General features: G+C 40.8%; 1 protein-coding gene across 1 annotated transcript; it reads right to left on the bottom strand.

The window, feature by feature from the left end:
- Positions 1-3,125: 3,125 nt before the first annotated feature.
- LOC120225584 (tripartite motif-containing protein 34-like) lies at positions 3,126-19,248 on the bottom strand. Its single transcript, XM_039223772.1, is given in 8 exon segments — positions 3,126-5,852; positions 6,274-6,300; positions 6,601-6,701; positions 8,120-8,142; positions 13,829-14,059; positions 14,423-14,518; positions 15,137-15,623; positions 19,071-19,248. Coding segments are annotated over 7 exon segments (1,461 nt in total). The 5' UTR covers positions 15,554-15,623; positions 19,071-19,248; the 3' UTR covers positions 3,126-5,286.
- Positions 19,249-21,154: the final 1,906 nt, after the last annotated feature.

Genomic DNA, 21,154 nt, shown 5'->3' with positions numbered 1-21,154 from the left:
GGGGATTCATCTCTTCTTTGCTGCCTGCCGTCTGCTTGGGCTGGGATATAGGTCCTCTCCTGTCGTTGGACTGGAATTTACACCATTACCTACCCCAGTTCTCAAGCCTTTGGTCTCGGACTGAACTATCCCACCAGCTTTCCGGGGTCTCCACTTTGCAGACACAGATCCTGGAACTTCTCAGCCCCCATAACCGTGAGTCAGTCCTCATGGATAATAAATATCCTTCATGCTGGTTTTGTTTCTCTGGAGAACCCTAACTAACAACTCTAAAATTCTGTGTCAGGTGGTGCAGGTAAAGTGTGGTAATAACAATAATGAAACAGGTGAGCTGTGCAGTTTCAATGGATGCATGCCAGTGATATAGGAGAGCCAACCGTACAAGGAGGATGTCGTAAGCGTGATATTTAAAACTTTTTAGATATTTATTTATTTTTGAAGGAGACAGAGTGCATGCCCGTGCGCAAATGGGGGAGGGGCAGAGAGAGAGAGGGAGACACAGAAAGTGAAGCAGGCTCCAGGCTCTGAGCCATCAGCACAGAGCCCAATGCGGGGCTCGAACTCATGAGCCACGAGATCATGACCCGAGTGGAAGTTGAACATTTAACCGACTGAGCCACTCAGGTACCCCTGATAATGTTTAAAAAGTCAATTTTAAAACAAGGAAGGAAGGAAGGAAGGAAGGAAGGAAGGAAGGAAGGAAGGAAGGAAGAAGGAAGGAGGGGGGAGGGAGGAATAGGAGGAAATAAAGAAAGGGAGGAAAGAAAAAGAAAGAAAGAAAAAGGAGTTTTGCGGAGGATCTGCAGTCTGAATGCGTCAGGCTGGAGTGCAGCTGTCATTCACAGGAAGGGAATTAGTTAAAATAAACAAGCTTTCCTACTCTCTTTTCTCATGGACCTTAGGATCTTGTTATCATGCCCCTTCTTCTGATGTCCTGTCATATTATTAACACCAAGCAAGCATCTCATTTGTTTTATGAACAGTCATCAAGAGGCCCCTTATGGAAATCCCTCCTATGTGCTCCTCTGGCTGATGTGCCAGGTGAGCGCAGTTTCATGGTGGCAGAAATGGCCCAAGGAGAAGGATAAGCAAAGTTAGTGACTGTGTGTGTGTAAACTGCTGTAGATCTTAGAGTTTGAATTTGGAAAACTTGTAAGACTAGAAAACATCAAAAAAGCTGCAGAGTGACTGTCACACCGTTAAGGTTTCCAAACTCGGATACATGGTGCCAGGAATTTATGTGGAGAGTCCTGCAGAAATCCTACATGGTTAGGGGCACCTGGGTGGCTTAGTCGGTTAAGCGTCCGACTTTCGCGTAGGTCATGATCTCGCGGTTCGTGGGTTCAGCCCCACGTCGGGCTCTGTGCTGACTGCCAGCTCAGAGCCTGGAGCCTGTTTCAGTCTGTCACTCCCTCTCTCTCTGACCCTCCCCTGCTCACACTGTCTCTCTCTCCTAGAAATAAATAAAACATTAAAAAAAAAAAAAAAGAAATCCTACATGGTTAATACTACAGGCGTTAAATTGTTAAGCTTCAAAGAACTTTCTGACTTTCCCCTACTGTCTTGCTTAAAGTATCTTTTTCATCCCTGAGCACAGCCAAGCCTAGCTCTCTCCTCTGCTATGCTCAGTGTAGAACTGGTTCAGAGTCTTGGGCCGAGGCACATGGAGACACCATAAGCTCTTTATCTAGGGCTTCCTTTGCTCAAATTTCTCTTGAAGTCCTTGCTGAAACAATGATTACTCCTGGAGGTGAGGACTTAGTCACTATACCGTTAGAAAATGAATATGCAGGGGCACCTGGGTGGCTCAGTCAGTTGAGTGCCCGACTTTGACTCCAGTCATGATCTCACAGCTCATGGGCTTGAACCAGGCATTGGGCTCTGTGCTGACAGCTTAGGGCTGGAGCCTGCCTCAGATTCTGTGTGCCCTCTTTCTCTGACCCTCTCCCGCTTGTGCTCTGTCTCTGTCTCTCAAAATTAAATAAACATTAACAAATTAGGAGTGTCTGGGTGGCTCAGTTGGTTAGACATCAGACTTCAGCTCAGGTCATGATCTCATGGTCCTGGAGTTTGAGTCCTGCATCGGGCTCTGTGCTGATAGCTCAGAGCCTGAAGCCTGCTTTGGATTCGGTGTCTCTCTCTGCCCCTCCTCGGCTCATGCTCTCTCTCTCTCTCTCTCTCTCTATCAGAAATAAATAAACAGTAAAAAATTAAAAAGTAATTGAATATGCAGAAGTGCAAGGCAACAGAGAGAAATGCAGCAGGAAACCTAGTGTTATTACTGACATTATCAGTGGTAATAACCACCCCACCTCACACTGCACCCCAACTTCAAGTTTCATGAGGTCAGGTAGGGACTTACCCTGTTTTGTTGCCTTTTGCCTCACATTTATTAGAAGTCATTTCATATAAAGAGTAGATAGACGCACAGATATATAATTATAAAAATATTTTTAATTGAATGGAACATCTTGATAAATCATGCTTCTAGTCCACTGTTCTTGCTATGAACACAGTTGCTATCACATCAGACAATTCAGTTATCCTTCTGGTATCAATAACATATATGGGATTCCCCTTAGATCATTTTTTTAATTGAAGTATAATTGACATACACTATATTAGTTTAGATGTACAATATAATGATTCAACATTGGTACACAATGTGAAATGTTCACCACAATAAATCAAGTTCCTATATGTCACCATAAAGAATCAAGAAACAATTTTTTTCCTGTGATGAGAACTTTTAAGGTTTACTTTTGTAGCAACTTTCAAATTTGCAACACAGTATTATTTGCTATAATCATCAGGCTGTATGTTACATCCCCATGAGTTATTTTATAATTGCAAGTCCTTTACCTCTTGATCCCCTTCACCCATTTTGCAAACCCTCAAACTCCCACCTCTAACAACCACCAATCTGATCTCTGTATCTATGAGTTTTGTTTTATTTGCTTGTTTTGTTTTTCAGATTATACACATAAATGAAATCATATGATATTTATCTTTCTCTAAATTTACTTAGCATTACACCCTCAAGGCCCATCTGTGTTGTTGAATGGCAAGATTTTTATTCTTTTCTTATGGCTGAGTAGTATTCCATTGCATACAGATCTCACATCTTCTTTATCCATTCATCTGTTGATGGACTCTGGGGTTGTTTCCACATCTGATAAATTCTTAATTTTTCATACCTCCAGCTTTCTTCCTACGGTTTACTTGGATTGGTGTGTTATCTGTATCCACTTACCCACTGTAACCCTTGCTTTATTTACCCTTAGATTTTCTCAAATAGGAAAGTATTAAAAATCCATGGGCCAAAGGGGGAGATACTTCATTACATCCCTCTCCAAGCAGGAGATATAATGAGTGGAGGGGAAATACAGAGCCCTAATAAAGATTTCTTTTTCCTGGTAACTCAGAAGATGATAAACTGGAATGTGGAACAAACCCACATACTCTGCTCTGGTGAGAAAATATGTATGGTGAGAGAAGCATAGTAAATTCAGATGTTCTGCTTGCCCAAGTTTTTGGGTATCTTGACAGGACATGATTTCCCCACCGATTTCTCTCAGCTGCAAACCTAGGTTTCATAAGAGAGTCCTAAGATACTGACCATGGATATGGTGTCATTTCAGAGATTCAGAGGAAGAGGAGTAAAATAATGGATATTGGATCTGTGGAAGGATTGGCAAAGGAAGAAGTACTGGATAGAGAAGAGGTCTTTGGGTAAAGAAGCTCATTTCTTTTAAACACTGCAATCAATACCACTATGCTGCAGCCATCACTCAGACTCTGAGCTCTCCAATCCCCTCCAGTTTTAACCAGATATACCTAAAAACACATCGATTCTTAGTATGTCTGCATTAACCATCCTATCCATACCATCATCATTCCCTTTCTGAAATAGGTGGGAATGCAAAATGGTATAACCACTTTGAACAAAATCTGGCAGTTTGTATATAAAAAAAAACCCTAAAATTCAACAATTGAACTAATAGTTTAGGATATCCAGGGCAAGCAAAACTTGCTCTGTTTCCAAAAAAGAGGTATTTATTCTAACAAAACAGTACCCGTTACCTATACATCAACACTATGAACCTTGAACAATTGTAAAAGCAAAACAAAAAACATGAAGGCACTAGAGAGTGACAAAACACTTGAAATCTACAGTGTAAATGACAACGGGCAGAAGGGAATACTATTGGATGAGTTTCCTGGTTTTGTGGCTTTTTATTTGAAAGTAAACCTCAACTGGTAGTGAGTAAGACACTTAAAACTCAGCAACATGCAAACTTACTAGCTTGAAGAGGAGTAAGAATGATTTGGGGCTATCCCTGCAGCTGAAAAATGGTAAAAGAATGTCTATAAAAGAGAGATCCAGAGAAGGAAATCCCAAACTGTACATATACACTGAGCAACAATCAGAACTGCACATGTTTGAGACAGATAAATGAATTGACCAGAGATTTCACCTGCTGTAAAATGCAGGGGAGTATTTCGAATTTGAGTTCAACCAAGTTAACTGCCCGAAGAAAAAAATATTCTTCAGAAAAATTAACAGAATCCTGAGTCTTTACACTTCATTTACAACTCCCCTGGGGGAATTTTAGATACATATTAAAATTGTTTAACATACAAAGAAACTAGAAAACATGGTCCATACTCAAGAGCATAAGCAGTCAATGGAGATCAACTCCAAGATAATCCAGATGTCATATTTACAAGGATTTACAACAAAAAAAGACAAGGACTTCACAGCAGCCATGAAATCTAAAGTTAAGGTTATGAAAGAAAACATGCTTATAATAATGAGCAAATAGGAAATGTCAAAAGACAAATAAAAATAGTTTTGTTAATTGGAATACTAAAACTAAAGGCTATAATCACTCAAAAAATAATCTAGGATTGGCTTAAGAGAAATTCAGGATCACAAAAGAAAGACTAAGTGAACTTACAGGTAGATTAATGCAAATTATCCAATATGAAAATAATGAACAGAGCCTCAATAATCTGTGCGGGGGAAAAAAATCAAGGTACTGACATAGGCTTAAACTACAGAACAGCTACTAAAATACAACAAAACAAAACTATAAAGGTAGTTGAATTAAATGAGAAAAGGGTAAAAAGTGCATGTTTATTTTAACACATGCAGACAATCACTGCACAAAGACATTCTAGAATAAAAGAAGGAGTAAGGAAGGAAGAGGTGTTCAGAAGGGTGCAGATAAACTCAGGTGTAGATAAACCCAGGAGAAAGGGTGCTACATAGACTAAGAAGGTTCAGGAGCTCGGTGGGCACAGGGTCATGGGGCCTGGACAATTCAAAGGATTGAAATATGGATAAGCAGTCCTAGAAAAGCAACATTTAGAAAATTTGTAGATGAGTGATCCGTGGTTTGTGACATTGAAAAATGAGACAATGCCTGCTTCATAGTCTAGGAAAACCCCAATGCGATGGGGAGGGACAGTCATGCAAAGAGTCAAGACCTTGGGATCAGAGGTGGAAGAATCCTCAAAAACCTTATAACCATATTCATTCTGTAACCCAATAACCCAGTAGCCAAACTGAGGTTTGTATCTGGAGAAAATGTTTCGATGATTTGTGCCTCGTCTAACACCAAACTTTATATTACAGAAACGTGTTCTACAGTATACCCCTAGGATCCAAGCAGTTTTCTTGGACACGTCTATTTCCCAGTAGTGTTTCCCTGAGGAGAAATATTGGGAGCCCACGATACCATAATTATAATATTTAACAGGCCAAATTGGCACAGACATTACTTGTCTCTGATCTTCTGAAAGGACAAGGTTTAAATTTAAGTTGATTGGATTCAGCGTGATGTCCACTGTAGGGGAAAAAAAATTATAAGATCAGGAAAGAGAGACCATGGGAAGTGACCAGGTAAAGCTTGTATTATGGATTGGGGAAGGGGTAAAACACTATATATTTCATATATATGTACTAAAATATATAGAGAAATGTGTATTATATATGTATATATAATATATATAAACACATGGGGCTAAGATCATGAGATCTCTGAAATCACACACACACACACACACACACACACACAAATTTAAGTAAGCTTCACACCCAGCACAGAGCCCAACATGGGACTTGAACTCACAACCCTGAGATCAAGACCTGAGCACAGAGATTAAGAGCTGGACACTTAACTGACTGAGCCACCCAAATGCCCTGAAATCACAAATTTCTGAAAGGAGATCAGAACACAGGGATTTGAAGAACCAGTAACTTCTTACCCCAGTAGCACTGGACATGTGTTAACTCTGAAATGATAAGAGATTCAATGATGTTAATTAGAAGCGAATGATTAAGCACCAATACCTATCTCTTCTCCACAGTAGGGCCAGCAGAGGGGAGCACTTGGAGACTATAAACTGGTAAATGAGATAATGAACTAGACACCTAGCTATTCCGCCTTAGATATAACTGCATCTCCCTCAGCAATAATATCCCTCCTTCTCCGAATACCCTCCTCCTTTCTATCCTCTCTTTGAAACTGTACCAGGTTAGTCCCTGATATCACAGGGCTCCCATACCCACCCTCCTGTCCTGGTGCTCCTCACCTCTATGCATGTGCAGCATTGCCCTCAGATCTGGAGCACGGAATGAACTCTTCAGTCTTTTTGAAACAGTTTTTGGTTTCCTTACTGTCCAGATCTCACTCCTAGGCATGACAAAAAATGTTGTTCCGACATCTCTTACCTTGTATCCTAACAATACAACTGCCTTCCTCTCTCCTTCCATGCCACTGGTGCGCTTGAACCCTCCTCCCTCAGAAGCCTGACCTGGGGAGAAGGGAGAATCCTGATGCTGAAGCCAGAAGAAATGTGCTCATGTCTCCCTTCCCACTTGCCATCTGTGTGTCCTTGGGAAGGTCTTTACCTCAAAGAAACAGTTTCTTCTTCTAAAAATGGAATAATTAACACTTTTCTTGATATCTCATGGACATAATAGAAAATTCAATGAAATAATGTGTAGAAAAAGCCTTAGCTACCTCTAAAAAAGGTATACAATATGTGAGGAAGTCGTCACGGAGGCCATAGATGTGTGTTCCCAGGTAGATCAGTAGTGAGGCTGTGGATCCTACCTATGATGTGAGAGCCATAGTCTTCTTTTTGAGAGCCTGTGAACTTGTGACCTAGTCCAAAGCCTGAACCCCAGTGGTATCACTCACAAATAACATTGGAGGTTGCAGAGGTTCTGGAAAAAGTTTAAAACACTTGGCAAAGGAGAAGTTATGACCACCAAACTACAAGTGTTTGTAAGGAATTTAATGCTCTCAGGTGGGTTGGCAACTTAAGCCACAAGAAATACACTTTCCCATATAAGCTTCTAAAATTAATTATATGACCAAGGTCAAAGTCACTAATCCTGAGGCTCATGTTTGTTTTTGGAAATCTAAAGAGAATCTTGTAAGATAACCTACTCTTTTTTTTTTTTTAAATTTTTAATGTTTATTTATTTTTGAGAAAGAGAGACAGAGCATGAGTGGTGGGGGGGGGGGTGTTGCAGAGAGAGAGAGACACACACACAGAATCTGAAGCAGGCTCTAGGCTCTGAGCTGTCAGCACAGAGCCTGATGCAGGGCTCAAACCCACAAACCGTGAGATCATGACCAGAGCCGAAGTCAGACACTCAACCCACTGAGCTACCCAGGCACCCCAAATGACCTAATCTTTTATATTTCCATGTAAACAAAGTAACTACACAGGAGCTGCCCTTATAACCTATTTTAGGGCTTATGAAGCCCTCCATGTGATTGGACAAGCACCTGTAGAATACAGGAAGAAGAATAAGAACAAAGTGAAGTCACCGGACTCTGATAGTGAAATCCCTGATCCTTATTACCCTTACTGGCCCTACCTCTGTGAACTCCAGCCACTGAATTCACTAGCATTGAATCTTGTCTATTCTCAGTTGGATAAGGAACACTTAAGTCCTTGTCCATGACCAGCAATTTAAAATAATCCAAATTTCCCTGATTTGGAAGATTTTTCATTCTGATTGACCACCAGATCACTCTTATGGCTACAAACCTTTCTTCATAACACAAAAGGACCACTCCTGCTCACCCATACGCACCATTTCATGATTCCACTCATGTCCTAGGAAGAAGAGAGAAAACATGAGTCAAGGAGTATAAAGAGTAAAGCCGGATTAATGAAAGAAAGAATAGAAAAACACTAGAGAAAATCAGAGAAATCAAAAGTGAACTATTTAAAATATCAACAAAATTGACAAGTTTTTATGCAGACATACCACGAAAAAAGAAAAGAGAAGTTATGAAAATCAGGAATGAAAGGGAAGACATTACTGACTTTTACAAAAATTAGTAAGAATATAAAGGCTATGAACAATTGTATGTCAACAACTTAGATAATCTAGATGAAATAGACAAATTCCTAAAAACGCAGGAAACTACCAATACTGATTCAAGAAGAAATAGAAAATCTGAATAGAACTAAAACATGTAGTGATGAGTTTTGAAATGAAGAACTTCCTGCAAAGAAGTCATTGAACTTGATGGTTTCAATGGTGAACTCTGCTAAAAGTCTAAAGAAGAAATAATTAAAAAATACTTCACAAATTCTTCCAAAATAGAAAAGGAGGGAACAATTCCCAAATCCTTCTATGAGGCCAATACTATTCTGATACTAAAATGAGACCAACATCAGAATAAAACTGAACCAAAGGCCAGCATTTCTTATGAGTATAGATGTAAACTTCAACAAAATACTAAAAAACTGAATTCAGCAAAATATGGAAGATTATATATATATGATGGCCAGGTAGAATTAATCCCAGAAATGCAAAGTTGGTTTCACATTAAGAAACACAATTAATGTAATTCATTATATTAATAGAATAAAAGTAAATGCCACATGAATAGACACAAGAAAAAAAACACATTTGACAAAATGGGTACCATACAAGAATGTCTATTCTTGGGGCACCTGGGTGGCTCAGTCAGTTAAGCTTCCAACTTTGGCTCAGGTCATGATCTCACGGTTTGTGGGTTCGAGCCCTGCATCAGACTCTGTGCTGACAGCTAGCTCAGAGCCTGTAGCCTGCTTCAGATTCTGTGTCTCCCTCTCTCTCTGTCCCTCCCCCACTCATGCTCTGTCTCTCTTTGTCTTGAAAATAAATAAAACATTAAAAAAAATTTTTAAAAAGAACATCTACTCTTACTACTTCTATTTAAAGTGGGACACCTGGGTGGCTTAGTAAGCTGAGCACCTGATTCTTGACTTCAGCTTAAGTCAAGCTCTCACAGTTCATGGGATTGAGCCCCACATCAGGCTTTATGCTGACAGCATGGGATTCTCTCTGCCCCTCCCCCACTCTCAAAATAAATTTAAAGAAATTAAAAAAAAAAGCACTATGGTACCAGAGGTTCCAGTCAAGGCAATTCGCCAATAAAAATAAATAAAAAGCATTTATATTGGAAAGAAATAAAACTATCTCTATCTGCAGAATACATAGTTTATATATAGCAAAGCTCTGCTCCATACACTGCCGATAGGTAACCTTTTCCACTTCTTAAATTTCAGCTCACATGTAGGTACCGATGATCCCAAACTTTACATAATCTAATCATTGCCTATTGTCTATAATCATGTATACAGGATACTACATTACACAATGAAGAAGAAACAGGTACTAGAATCTCAGAATATCTAAAATATAACCTACTATTCACCAACTAATTGTCTTTTCTCTTATGTCCACTTGTCAAATATGGTACCAATATTCACCAAGTCCCTGTCCCAAACACTAAATCATCCTTGTAAGCCAATCCATTCTACATCCTTAATGTCTTTCGACTAATCTACATTTCCACATCATCACCACTATGGATTTGTTTTCAACAATACATACCAATATATTTGGCCTTACCCTTAGAGGCCACCAGCTGGGTTTACAATCAAACCCAAGGAATAGTTTTGCTTCTCTGTATTAGTATAGTTTGGTTGTACATGACAAGAAGCCAACTAACATTGCCTTAAAATCCTCCACCTCCTCAAATTAAAAAAAAAAAAAAAAAAAGTGGCCAGAGAGGTACTATTTCAGTCACCAATGGATCTTGAATCTCAAATGCTATCATGTATCTAGCCTTTCTCTGTCTCATAATTCTCTTTTCTTCTTTATCTGTGGACTTTATCCTCAGATTTTAACTGATAGCAACTTGAAAATCTCCTGGTTTAAATTCTTTTCACTGATACAATTCCCATGCAAAAAGACAATTTTCTTCACTGTGACAATACAATCTTACACCCCAAGCCATTGACCAAAATTGGGTCATATGTCCAACTGTATAGTTGTGGGAATATAGGAATTAGATAAGGTAATTTACATAAGATTCACCCATCCATCCTTGATAATGCTGATTTTCTCAGTCTCGAACAAGGAGATGTATAAAAATAGACATGCTGGTGTTTCATCAGAATGAAATTCCAGATGTTGTTATGAGAAAAAGGGGGAATGGATACTAAACAGATAAAATAATAGGTACCATCTTCACTCCATCATTTAACTGCCTATCAGCATTCATACATGTGTAATCCTACAAAAATTTCTAAAATGAAAATGACGCAATGTAATAACTATGACAAAAACATTAAGAACAGAAGTGCCTCCTTTCTTAAGGGAAAGAACCTAAAATCTCATCTAATTTTTCATCCATTTTCAAGTTTAGCATGTCTTTGTCAGCTCATTCTTCCCAGTCAGTGTTGAATGTAGCCCTGCAAACAACAGCCCCTCTAACAAACAAGAGACATATGGTAAAATTACCCATCCCAATAACTACAATGAAGAACCAGATAAAAGGAAAGCAATTATAAGAACTTTCAGGAGACAGAATTATGAAGGGACAGCACCACAATCAATAGCATATATCTTAACTTTTTGGAAAAGAATATCCAAATTCCCTAATCGAATAAGAGTGAGGTTCTTGGTTGGCCCACTTGTCATTCTTTGAAGATGTTATCTAAATATGGGATGCAGATCCAACAGAATTTATAATGTTTATCTACTGAGTATTGTTTTTATTACAAGTAAACAGATACTAACTTAAGCTGGCATAAGTGGAACAGATGCCTGGACAAGTAACATAAACACAATAGTTTTCATGAAGTTGGCAATTGAAAGAGTTGTGAAGAGCTTGTGGATGAATTATAAACAAGGGAAAAGGAATAAGCCTTTCACAAAGTTTTTGGTTTTACTCAGATATAATCAAAATACCATAAAATTCACCTTTTACAGTGCACTATTTAGTACATTTTTAATATATATGTTTACCATCACCACTATTTAATTTCAGAACATTTTCATTATTGTAAAAAGAAACTGTACATTCAGTAGCGATCATTTTATATTGCCCCCTCTTCAGAGCCCCTGGCAACTACTAACCTAATTTTTATGTCTATGATTTGTCAATTACAGACTTCATATAAACAGAATCCCACAATAGGGGACTTTTGTGTCTGCCTTCTTTCACTTATGTTTTCAAGGCTTATCCACACTGTAGCATCCATTAGTGCTTAATTTCTTTTTAGAGCCAAATAATTCCATTGTTTGGATATAACACATTTTGTTCGTGCATTCTTCACTTAATGGACAATTGGGTTGTTTCCACTTTTGAGCTATTATGAACAAGGCTGCCATGAATTTTTGTACACAGGTTTAGGTGTGGACATATGGTTTCATCTCTTAGGTGTGTACCTCGGAATGGAATCGCTGAGCCATACGGTAACTCTATCCGTAACTTTTTGAGGAACTGCCAAGCAGTTTTCCAAAGTAGCTTCACTATGTTACATCTTCACTAGCAAGTATGAGTGTTCCAATTTCTCCACATCTTTGTCAATCCTTGGTATTGTGGTTTTGATTTTACCTTTCCCTGATGGCTAATGATATCAATCTTTTCATATGCTTATTGGCTATATATATATATATACATATATTCTTTGGAGAAGTATCTATTCAAGCTCTTTATCCATTTTTGAATTGGGTTGTCTTTTTATTATTGAGTTGTTAGAGGTTTTTCATACATCATGAATACTAGGCCTTATCAGATATATGATTTGAAAACATTTTCTCCCATTCCGTGAGCTGTTTTTTTCACTTTCTACATAGTGTCCCTTAAAGCACAACAGTTTTTAATGTTGATGAACTCCAATTTATTTTATCTTCGGTTGCTTCTATTTTGCGTGCCATATCTGTGAAGCTATCGCCTAGAGCAAAGTCAAAAAGATTTATACCTATGCTTTCTCCCAAAAGTCTTAAAATTTTTGCCCTTACATTTAGATTGTTGATCTGCTTTGAGTTAATTTTTGTATATGGTGTGAAGTAGGAGTCTAACTTCATTTTTTTGTATGTGGATATTCTATTTCCCCAGCCTAATTTATTGAAAAGACTTACTGCAGTTTTTATCATAATTTGTTTGGTATTAATCACTTTGAGAACCTGGTAAAAAATTCAAAACCTATCTTACTACAATGGGCCTGAGGAGCTAAGGTTTTTTATAGCACTCTAGGTGATTCTGATAAAAAACAAAACAAAAAAAACCCAAAACAAAACCTAAGATGCAACAGCCAACACACGAAATTCAAATATCCTTCTTCTTGATATCAAGAATAAAACAAAAGAAGTGTTTGGAAATCCAGCAAAGGCAATAGATACATAGGAATTCAAGCAAAAAATATGAAAAGTCTGAAATTCCCTGAATGACCATCATATTTCATGCTCAGTATCATAGTTACACTAATAATGCTTCAAAAAAAAACTGTCTAAATTTTAACATTAGTTAATTGTTCCCTCGGGTCTCTATAGTTGCACCAGGGTAGCTCAGTCTGTTAAGCGTCAGACTCGTTATCGGCTCAGATCCTGATCTCTAGTGGTTTCCTGCTCCACGTCTGGATCTGAGTTGACAGCACAGAGCCTGCTTGGGATTCTTTCTCTCCTCTCTCTCTGTCCCTCCCCTGTTTGTGCTCTCTCTGTCTCTCTCAAAATAAATAAATACACCTTTTTTTTAATTAAAAAAAAAAAAGCGGGGTGCCTGCGTGGCTCAGTCAGTTAAGTGTCTGACTTCAGCTCAGGTCATGAACTCACCGCTCATGCGTTCGAGACTTTCATTGGGCCCTGTGCTGACAGCTCAGAGTCTGGAGCCTGCTTTGGATTCTGTGTCTCTCTCTCTCTTTGCCCCTCTCTTCTCACACTGTGTCTCTCTCTCAAAAATAAAAAAATAATAAAGATTTGCCCCAGCATGCTTTCCTGACACGAGCAACCTTTCCTGGTGCAGACACACTCACATACAGACTCACACCACTCAAGTATGTCACATTCTATACATATATATGTTTCTATGCATAAGAAAAGGGTCAGTGTTCTAACAAGAGAAGTTTGTGATAGTAAATACACATTTTTTAATGTAAAAAAAAGGATACACTTCTTAAACCTGAAAATGCATGCACTTGCCTGTGGCTAAGATGAATGAAAAAAACTTGACAAATGTCCAACACTAGATCAAAGATAAAAGGGGCCTAGAGGATATCTCTGGATACCATAGATCTTCTCTCCAAGGTCAAATGTATTCCCTTACTTCATAAAACAATAAAGTAGGATACTCTCCTGGAATGCTCATATTCAACTGTCTATGATATCTCCGACGGAGAAGGGCTCCAGAAGACCAAAGGAACCTTTTCTTGTCAACACCAAGATTAGAGCCCAAGGACACAGAAAAGAAGATAACTTAGACTGTGTTTGAAGAGTTCCAGATTGAGGGATTCTTCTTACCTGCACCAGGTCCACTGATGGCCATTCACTGCGAAGTTCCAGATCTGAGATAAGCTCTTTTACCAACTGGTTCTGCTGAGCCAAATCAGCCTCAGCCTCAGCCAAGTTATCCAGTATTCTCTTCTCCTCTTCTTCCAATGTTTGCAGTTCTCTCTGCTCTTCACTGTCCAGGATGCTTCTAAGCCAATTAAACCCTGTTCGTATCCTTTGTTTTTCTGCCAGTATCTGGTACTACAAGGTTGGACAAACAAGAGAGGTAAAGAGTCTATTAGCCTGAAAGCCTCCTGTGGAAGGGATTAGAAGCCAGTAAAAGAAATATCTTTTCATTGAGTTCTAACCGACAGGGGAATAAAGGCGCAGGGGCAATTTTTGAGAAAGCTGGTATATTTCCTGCTATGTTCCCTTTAGTACATGCCAAAACAGGCCTCAGACTATGTTGCCCTCAATTGCAACAGATACAGGACAAAAAGAACTAATCGAATGGCTTCCGGATGCATTCTAGGTCAGGGAACAAAGAGGAAGGGTCTTCCTTGTGATTTGGACTGAAGGTCCTGCCAAGATTCTTTTGTCAAAAACCTCTGAGTCTCCTCATACCTTCCAGGAAATTCTCTCCTCTCTGATGTCAGCTTCCAGCTTCTCAGCTTTCTGCTGCTCCGTCCTCAACCTCTCCAGAGCAGCCTGGAGCTTCTCCTATGAGAATAGAGTCACACCAGAGTCAACCTATGAGTTTTCTCAGCAAAGAATAAATGGGGACGAAATCAGGCTGATCTCGGAAGAGACCAGGTTACAGAAATTGTGATTAGAATCTATGATATGGGAGAATGGCTAAGGGGGATACATCCTTTATTCCTGGGTGACAGAAGTCACCGTTCCGCAACACTAATAGCCCAATACCCCCTTTTCATAAAAGATCGACTATGTTGTGGCAAGAAAACCCCTGTACTCTTACTGACACTCTTTCTACATCCAATCCACAAGGTTGAACAGCAACTATCCTGCTGAGGGGAACAATGAGTGCCAAGCTCATGAAAGGAATTTCCCATCCATATAACAAAAGGGGAAAAAGGTAAATCTCTCACTGGTGGCCAAGGGTCTAGGCTTTAGATTTTAGCCTTATTTTTTATGTCAGTGTAAGGAACACACAGAAATGTCCTTCAAACATTGGAAGCTCAGTGTAACGGAAGAGATAATAAGTGGAAGAGATTACAGGGCTTAATTCCTTGGTGCCAACATGAGTAAAGAAGGATGGAAGGGTGACATCTCCTGCCAAGTACCATCTTCTACCTCTCCCTCCATCCTGGGGCCCACCTGACATTCCTTGACGACTTCCTCCACGAGGAATGTGTGGTGACCACGGTGTTCCTGAGATCGTTCGCAGAGCCAACAAATGATCTTCCTGTCCTCCTTACAGAAGAGCAGGAGTTTCTCTCCATGGCACTCACAGAGCTCTCTCTTCAGCTCCCTTGGGTTCAACTTGACCTCTCTGATTTTCTCCACTATGTTAGTCAGATGCTTATTAGGCCATAAGTTTCTAAGCTAGTATCCGACACCACATACAGGACAGCTGCTTCCCCCTTCCAGGCTGATCTCCGCCTCCTTGGTGTTCGCAGTGATGCAGGCTTGACAGAAGCTGTGGCCACAGTCTAGACTCAGGGATTCTGTCAAAAGCTCCAGGCAGAGGGGACAGGACACCTCGTTCTGTATGTTCAAGATTTTTAAAGCCATAGTACGTCTCCCCTGTCTTCTTCCTGTCCTTAGTCCTGAGGCTCTTCTTGTTTAAAAGACTCCTGGATGGCTGGGCAGATTGAAAGGGGATGAGGGAAGAATGGCATGAATAAAAAAGAGTCTAATTTTGCAGACATTAAGGATGGGCCAAGACTAAAATACTGAGGACAAAAGAGAAGAGGGGAAAAACGAAGCAGAAATGAAACTCAGTAGCCTGGGCAAGCTGCTAATGCTTTGGGCTTCTGAATTTGCTTTTCTTTCCGCCTGAAACTGATCTCCCCTTAATATTTGCACGACTTCCTCTTAATACTTCATTCAACATCCTCTTTAAGTATCATCTCATCAGAAGGACCTAATATGATTACTTTATCTACAGCACAATTACCAATATATATATATTATCTGTTGTACATTTGCCATCTTTTTCTTATTATCACTATATAATATCTTTTACATAAATATCCTACTTCTAAAATGTCATCTGCACATAGATCCAACACTTTGTTTTTGTTCACTGCATATCCCTAGTGCCTAGAACACAGGAACATAACCTTTGATGAATATATAAGGAACCTCCTCATTTCTACATAGGTGATTAGAATTTTTCTTTTTTTGTTTTTTGGTTTTTTTGTTGTTTTGTTTTATCAGCACTTTGTCTTTTTGTTTCTTTAATTCTCTGTTCTCCAATAGGTAAACTTTGAGACCACAGACATGGTTTCAACATAAGAAGTGCTTATCTCCAAATATACCTGTCCCATTCAGAACCCCTCCATTCCCTCATATTCACTCCCAGAGACACTCACAGAAACAGCAAGGGCCACTATAGGGAAGGCATTTTACTACTTACAATTTTAGAACAATTTGTAAGCCACATGACCTATTTATTCTTTATACCAAAGTCCTTGAGAAATCAGAGTACTTTCTTTATCGAAATGTGTAAATTGAATGAAGTAGCTTATGAAGATTATTTCATCCAGTAAGTAGATTTGGGGTGCATACAACTCCTCAGAATCCTCTTTCAGAGGTCTGGAAGGTGTGATAAACTCTACCACCTAGAGGTGCAGGTTTTGGGAGAACTAATAATTTCCCAAATAGGAACATATCAAAGATATCGCCCCTTGCTTGAATAAGCAAAGGTTGACCCAAAAGGTGTGAGAAGGGATATGGAATGACAAAAAGGAAAAATATATTTTAGAGAGAAGTCATCTATATGAATGCCCTGTTGATGGAAAACACATCTACTGCTTTTAAAATGCCTATATGGCTTGGGGCCTGGGTGGCTCAGTCGGCTGGGTGTCTGACTCCTGATTTTGTCGCAGATCATGATATCAAGGTTCATGAGATTGAGCCCTGTGTCGGAATCTGCGCTGACAGCACAAAGCCTGCTTGGGATTCTTTTTTCTTTCTCTCTTTCGCTCTGTTCTTCTCCCGCTCAGCTCACGGGTCTCTCAAAATAAACAAATAAACTTAAAAAAAATTGGGGCCTGGGTGGCTCAGTCGGTTAAGCATCCAACTTTGGCTCAGGTCATGACCTCACAGTTTGTGAGTTCAAGCCCTGCATCGAACTCTGTGCTGTCAGCTCAGAGCCTGGAGCCTGCTTCGGATTGTGTGTGTGTGTGTGTGTGTGTGTGTGTGTGTGTGCCCCTCCCCTGCTCGTGCTCTCTGTCTCTCAAAAATAAAATAAACCCTTAAAAATGAAAAAAAAAGTTGCTAAAAGTGTTTCCTTCAAGTTAGTCCCACCATTTTCACCGCCACTATCTTAGCAGGAGCCACCTGTGTCTCCTGCCTGGATTCTGGGAAATGACTCTCTCTAAACTATCACTGCTTGCCCTTCTGCAGTGTGCTGCCATTGCTATTCTTACGTCCCTGACTAGAGTGCCCCTCAAAGCAGACACCAGTCTTGTCATCCTTCTGTTCAAACGCATGCTGTCCAACGTCAGCGGGTCACCATTATGTTCTAGGTAAGGCCACCTTAGACACCTCCTCCTCCTGCCTCTTCCTAAGGCCACCTCCTTCTCTTCCCACTGCATTCTCCATCCCAGCTCTCACTGGCCTCCTTGCAATCTCAGGAGGAAACCCATGCTAAAGACTTAAAATCCCTCACATTCTTCAGATTCTACTAAAATATCTCCTCAGAATGAGGCCTTCATGAAAACAACTTATATTTGCAAGGCCTTTACCAGGTCACTACATTTGACACTTAAAAGCTGTTCCCCAGTGATATTAGTCACCTTCTTGTGTACATATCAGTTATTTGTTTGTTTACAATCTCTCCCCAACTAGACCTTAAGTTCTTATATGTATTTACCTTTTACTGCATGTTGAATGCATATTCATTGCACTTTTTTTTTTAAACAACAGCAGCTTTAGTTCCTATGAATTGTTTAAATGAATAAATAAATCTATTTCATCCTATATCCTGGGCCTTGTTTTGGACCTGGGAGGTGGGGTGGGGGGGGCGGTGGCGGCAATCAGTGTCTGGGCAGAAACAGACCCTCTCCAGGAGTAAAGTGTAGGCACCCAGGAAGATTGTCACTGTGACTCCTGGAAAGTGGAAATACAGGACAGAACGGGCACACATCAGAGGTGTGTAACAAATTCATCAATGTGAAAACTGCTCACATTGTGAGCTCAAGGTAGGACATGGTCACTAGCAGTCACAGAGCAAATTTCTTAGCAAGACCATTTGATCTCTGGGCTCCTTGTGAGCAATAATCAGTGCCTGTTAATTAGCTCTGAGCAAAGAAAAATAGTGAGAACTGAGGTAACCGTGCAAAGGTGTGTCTCCAGAGGAAGGAGGAGGAAGAAAGAACTCTCTGTCAGGCAAGGACGCGGTGGCAGTGGGCTGCTGGAAGGAAGTGTATGCACCGTTCTTCAGGGAAGCGTCAGGAGACTCCTGAGACTGAACTTGAAAGGACACGGGATAAAAGGGCCCACGGAAGGCCAGCTGCTGAGATGTCAGGAAGGCTACAGATGGCCCGGCAGCTGGTTCTCCGGGGAGGAGCAAGAGAATCCTCCTCTTCAATATCATCCCTGCCGTGCCCCCAAACTCTATTCTGTCTCCTGCCCCACTCACTCTAGGAGCTTAGGTTTTTACACATTTGGAAAACAGGGACCTCTTTTGCCAGCTTTTCTTCAAGGACGTAGTGGTGGGGAAAGAAGACACATTCTATTCACCTTGGAGAAAGAGAGAGAGAAAGGATTCCAGTTCTCCTCAGCAAGGTAGACAATTAAAACCATGGAATAGGAAAGGGATGAGGATGGGCGCAGCCCAGAGAAAGAAGGGCCCCCCTCCAGGAAAGAAACAATGCCCTCCACGTCTTGGGCACTCTTCTCTCCAAGCCATCCATCTCCAGAATCAAGACTTCCGCCTGTCTGCACCCTGGGCAGGAAGCCTGCAGACGGGCTTTTCTTCCCTTCAGAGCAAGTCTGAGCCACAAATGGCACTCACACACTTTTGTGCAGTACCTTCCTTCTGGCGTCTCCCACCCTCTGCCCCCCAAACCTCCCCACGCACCTTGAGGCCCCAGCGGAGAAGTCTCGACTCCTAATTTTAGTGGCGAAGAAAAGCCAGGGCAGGCGTTGTCAGCATATACTGACTGAACAGGCGAACAGGGAACAGACGCTGGGCCTGCATGAAGCAGCTCTCCTGACCAGCCGGCTGAGAAGTGAAAGTGAAACCTCGGGGCCGCAGGAAAAGGGAAGGGGAAGGAACTTCTGAGCCCAAGGGGTTACAGTCCTGTAAGGTCACAGGACATTTCCCCATTTCACTGTGGGGGAAATGTTTGAACTCAAGGTTTCTCTAGTGGGGGAGTCGGGGTTTGCCCCAAGGGACATTTAGCAAGATCGGACAAATTTGGTTGTCATACCTGGGGGATGCTACTGCCACCTAGTGGGGAGAGGCCAGAGGCACCGCTAGCGACTCTGCAACGCACCGAACAGTGCCCATAGCAAAGAAACATCCAGTCCAAAATGTCCAGTGTGAGGCCGAGAGTCTGTTTTAACCCTCTCTGCTTCCGCGCCAGCTAGGCACCAAGGGTCTCCTCCCACTTGTATGGTTGTGCACAGGCCCTCGATTCGGCCTCTCAACCTGAATTATCCCCTTGGGTCTCATGTTCCATTTGCCCCCAAAGACACACCACCACCTCCGAGGAAATACACGGGAGCTGGTCAGACGAGGGATGGAGGGGTCTGGAGGAGTTGGCTACAAACGACCAAAAGAGCTTTCTGGAACATTGGAAATTCTCTAAAGTCTGTTTGTGTAGTAGTCACACAGGTGTAAACCTGTCAAAACTAATTAAACTGCATATTCTAAAAAGGTGTATATTATACCCATACCACAACATTGATTATAAAAGAAAATTATGTTTTCTGGGTGACTTTTTTTTACTTTTTATTTTAATTCATGTTAGTTGACATACAGTGTAATATTAGTTTCAGGTGTACAATATAGTGGCTCAACAACATCATATACAACAAGTGTACTCCTTAATCTCCATCACCCATTTAACCCATCCCCACACCCACTTTGTTTTTTTTTTTTTCCCATTTTCTAATTTCTGTATTTGCCATTTTCCTTTCAAAAGAATCTGAAATAAAATAGGCTTCACTATGCCATCATCATCTTGACTCATGGCCTTCACTACAATTATCACAGTGAATTTATGCCCAGATGACAGACCTCTCTGACAGTGTAATATTTGGGGTGATGCACGGAGGGTTTTTTTTGTTTTGTTTTTTTTTTTTTACAAATAGTTTATTGTCAAATTAGTTTCTACATAACACTCAGTGCTCATCCCCAAAGTGCCCTCCTTCATGCCCATCCCCCCCTCCCCCCCACATCCATCAGTCCTCAGTTTTTGTCAGCATTCAAGAGTCTCTCATGGTTTGCCTCTCTCCCTTTCCCCCACCATTTCCGCCCTTCTTCTCCCCCTTGGTCCTCCGTCAAGTTCCTCCTAATCCTCCTATACGTGCAAACATATGATATTTGTCCTTCTCTGCCTGACTTACTTCGCTCAGCATAACACCCTCAAGGTCCATCCATGTTGCTACACATGGCCAGATTTCATTGTTTCTCATTGCCATGTAGTATTCCATGGTATAGATAAACCACATCTTCTTGATCCATTCATCTGTTGATGGACACTTAGGCTCTTTCCATGTTTTAGCTATTGTGGAGAGTGCTGCTATGAACATTGGGGTATATGTGCTCCTATGCATCAGCATTTCTGTATCCCTTGGGTAAATTCCTAGCAGTGCTATTGCTGGGTCATAAGGGAGTTCTATTGTTAGTTTCCTGAGGAACCTCCACACTGTTTTCCAGAGGGGCTGTACCAGTTTACATTCCCACCAACAGTGCAGGAGGGTGCCCGTTTCTCCACATCCTCGCCAGCATCTCGAGTTCTCTGATTTGCTCATTTTAGCCACTCTGACTGGCGTGAGGTGGTATCTCAGTGTGGTTTTGATTTGTATTTCCCTGATCCCCACACCCACTTTGGATGGAAGGACAAGCAAGTTTGGGGTGTTTGAGAATCTACAAATAGTGTCATGGGACTGTACTTGGAGCTCTAGGTAAGCAGAAGAGAGGCCACAAGACATGGA

This window comes from Hyaena hyaena, unplaced genomic scaffold (assembly GCF_003009895.1).
Source record: "Hyaena hyaena isolate Hyena2069 unplaced genomic scaffold, ASM300989v1 scaffold_1444, whole genome shotgun sequence".
Taxonomy (NCBI): Eukaryota; Metazoa; Chordata; class Mammalia; order Carnivora; family Hyaenidae; genus Hyaena; species Hyaena hyaena.
Note: the sequence above shows the minus strand (reverse complement) of the source record. Positions and strands in the feature narration are given on the sequence as shown.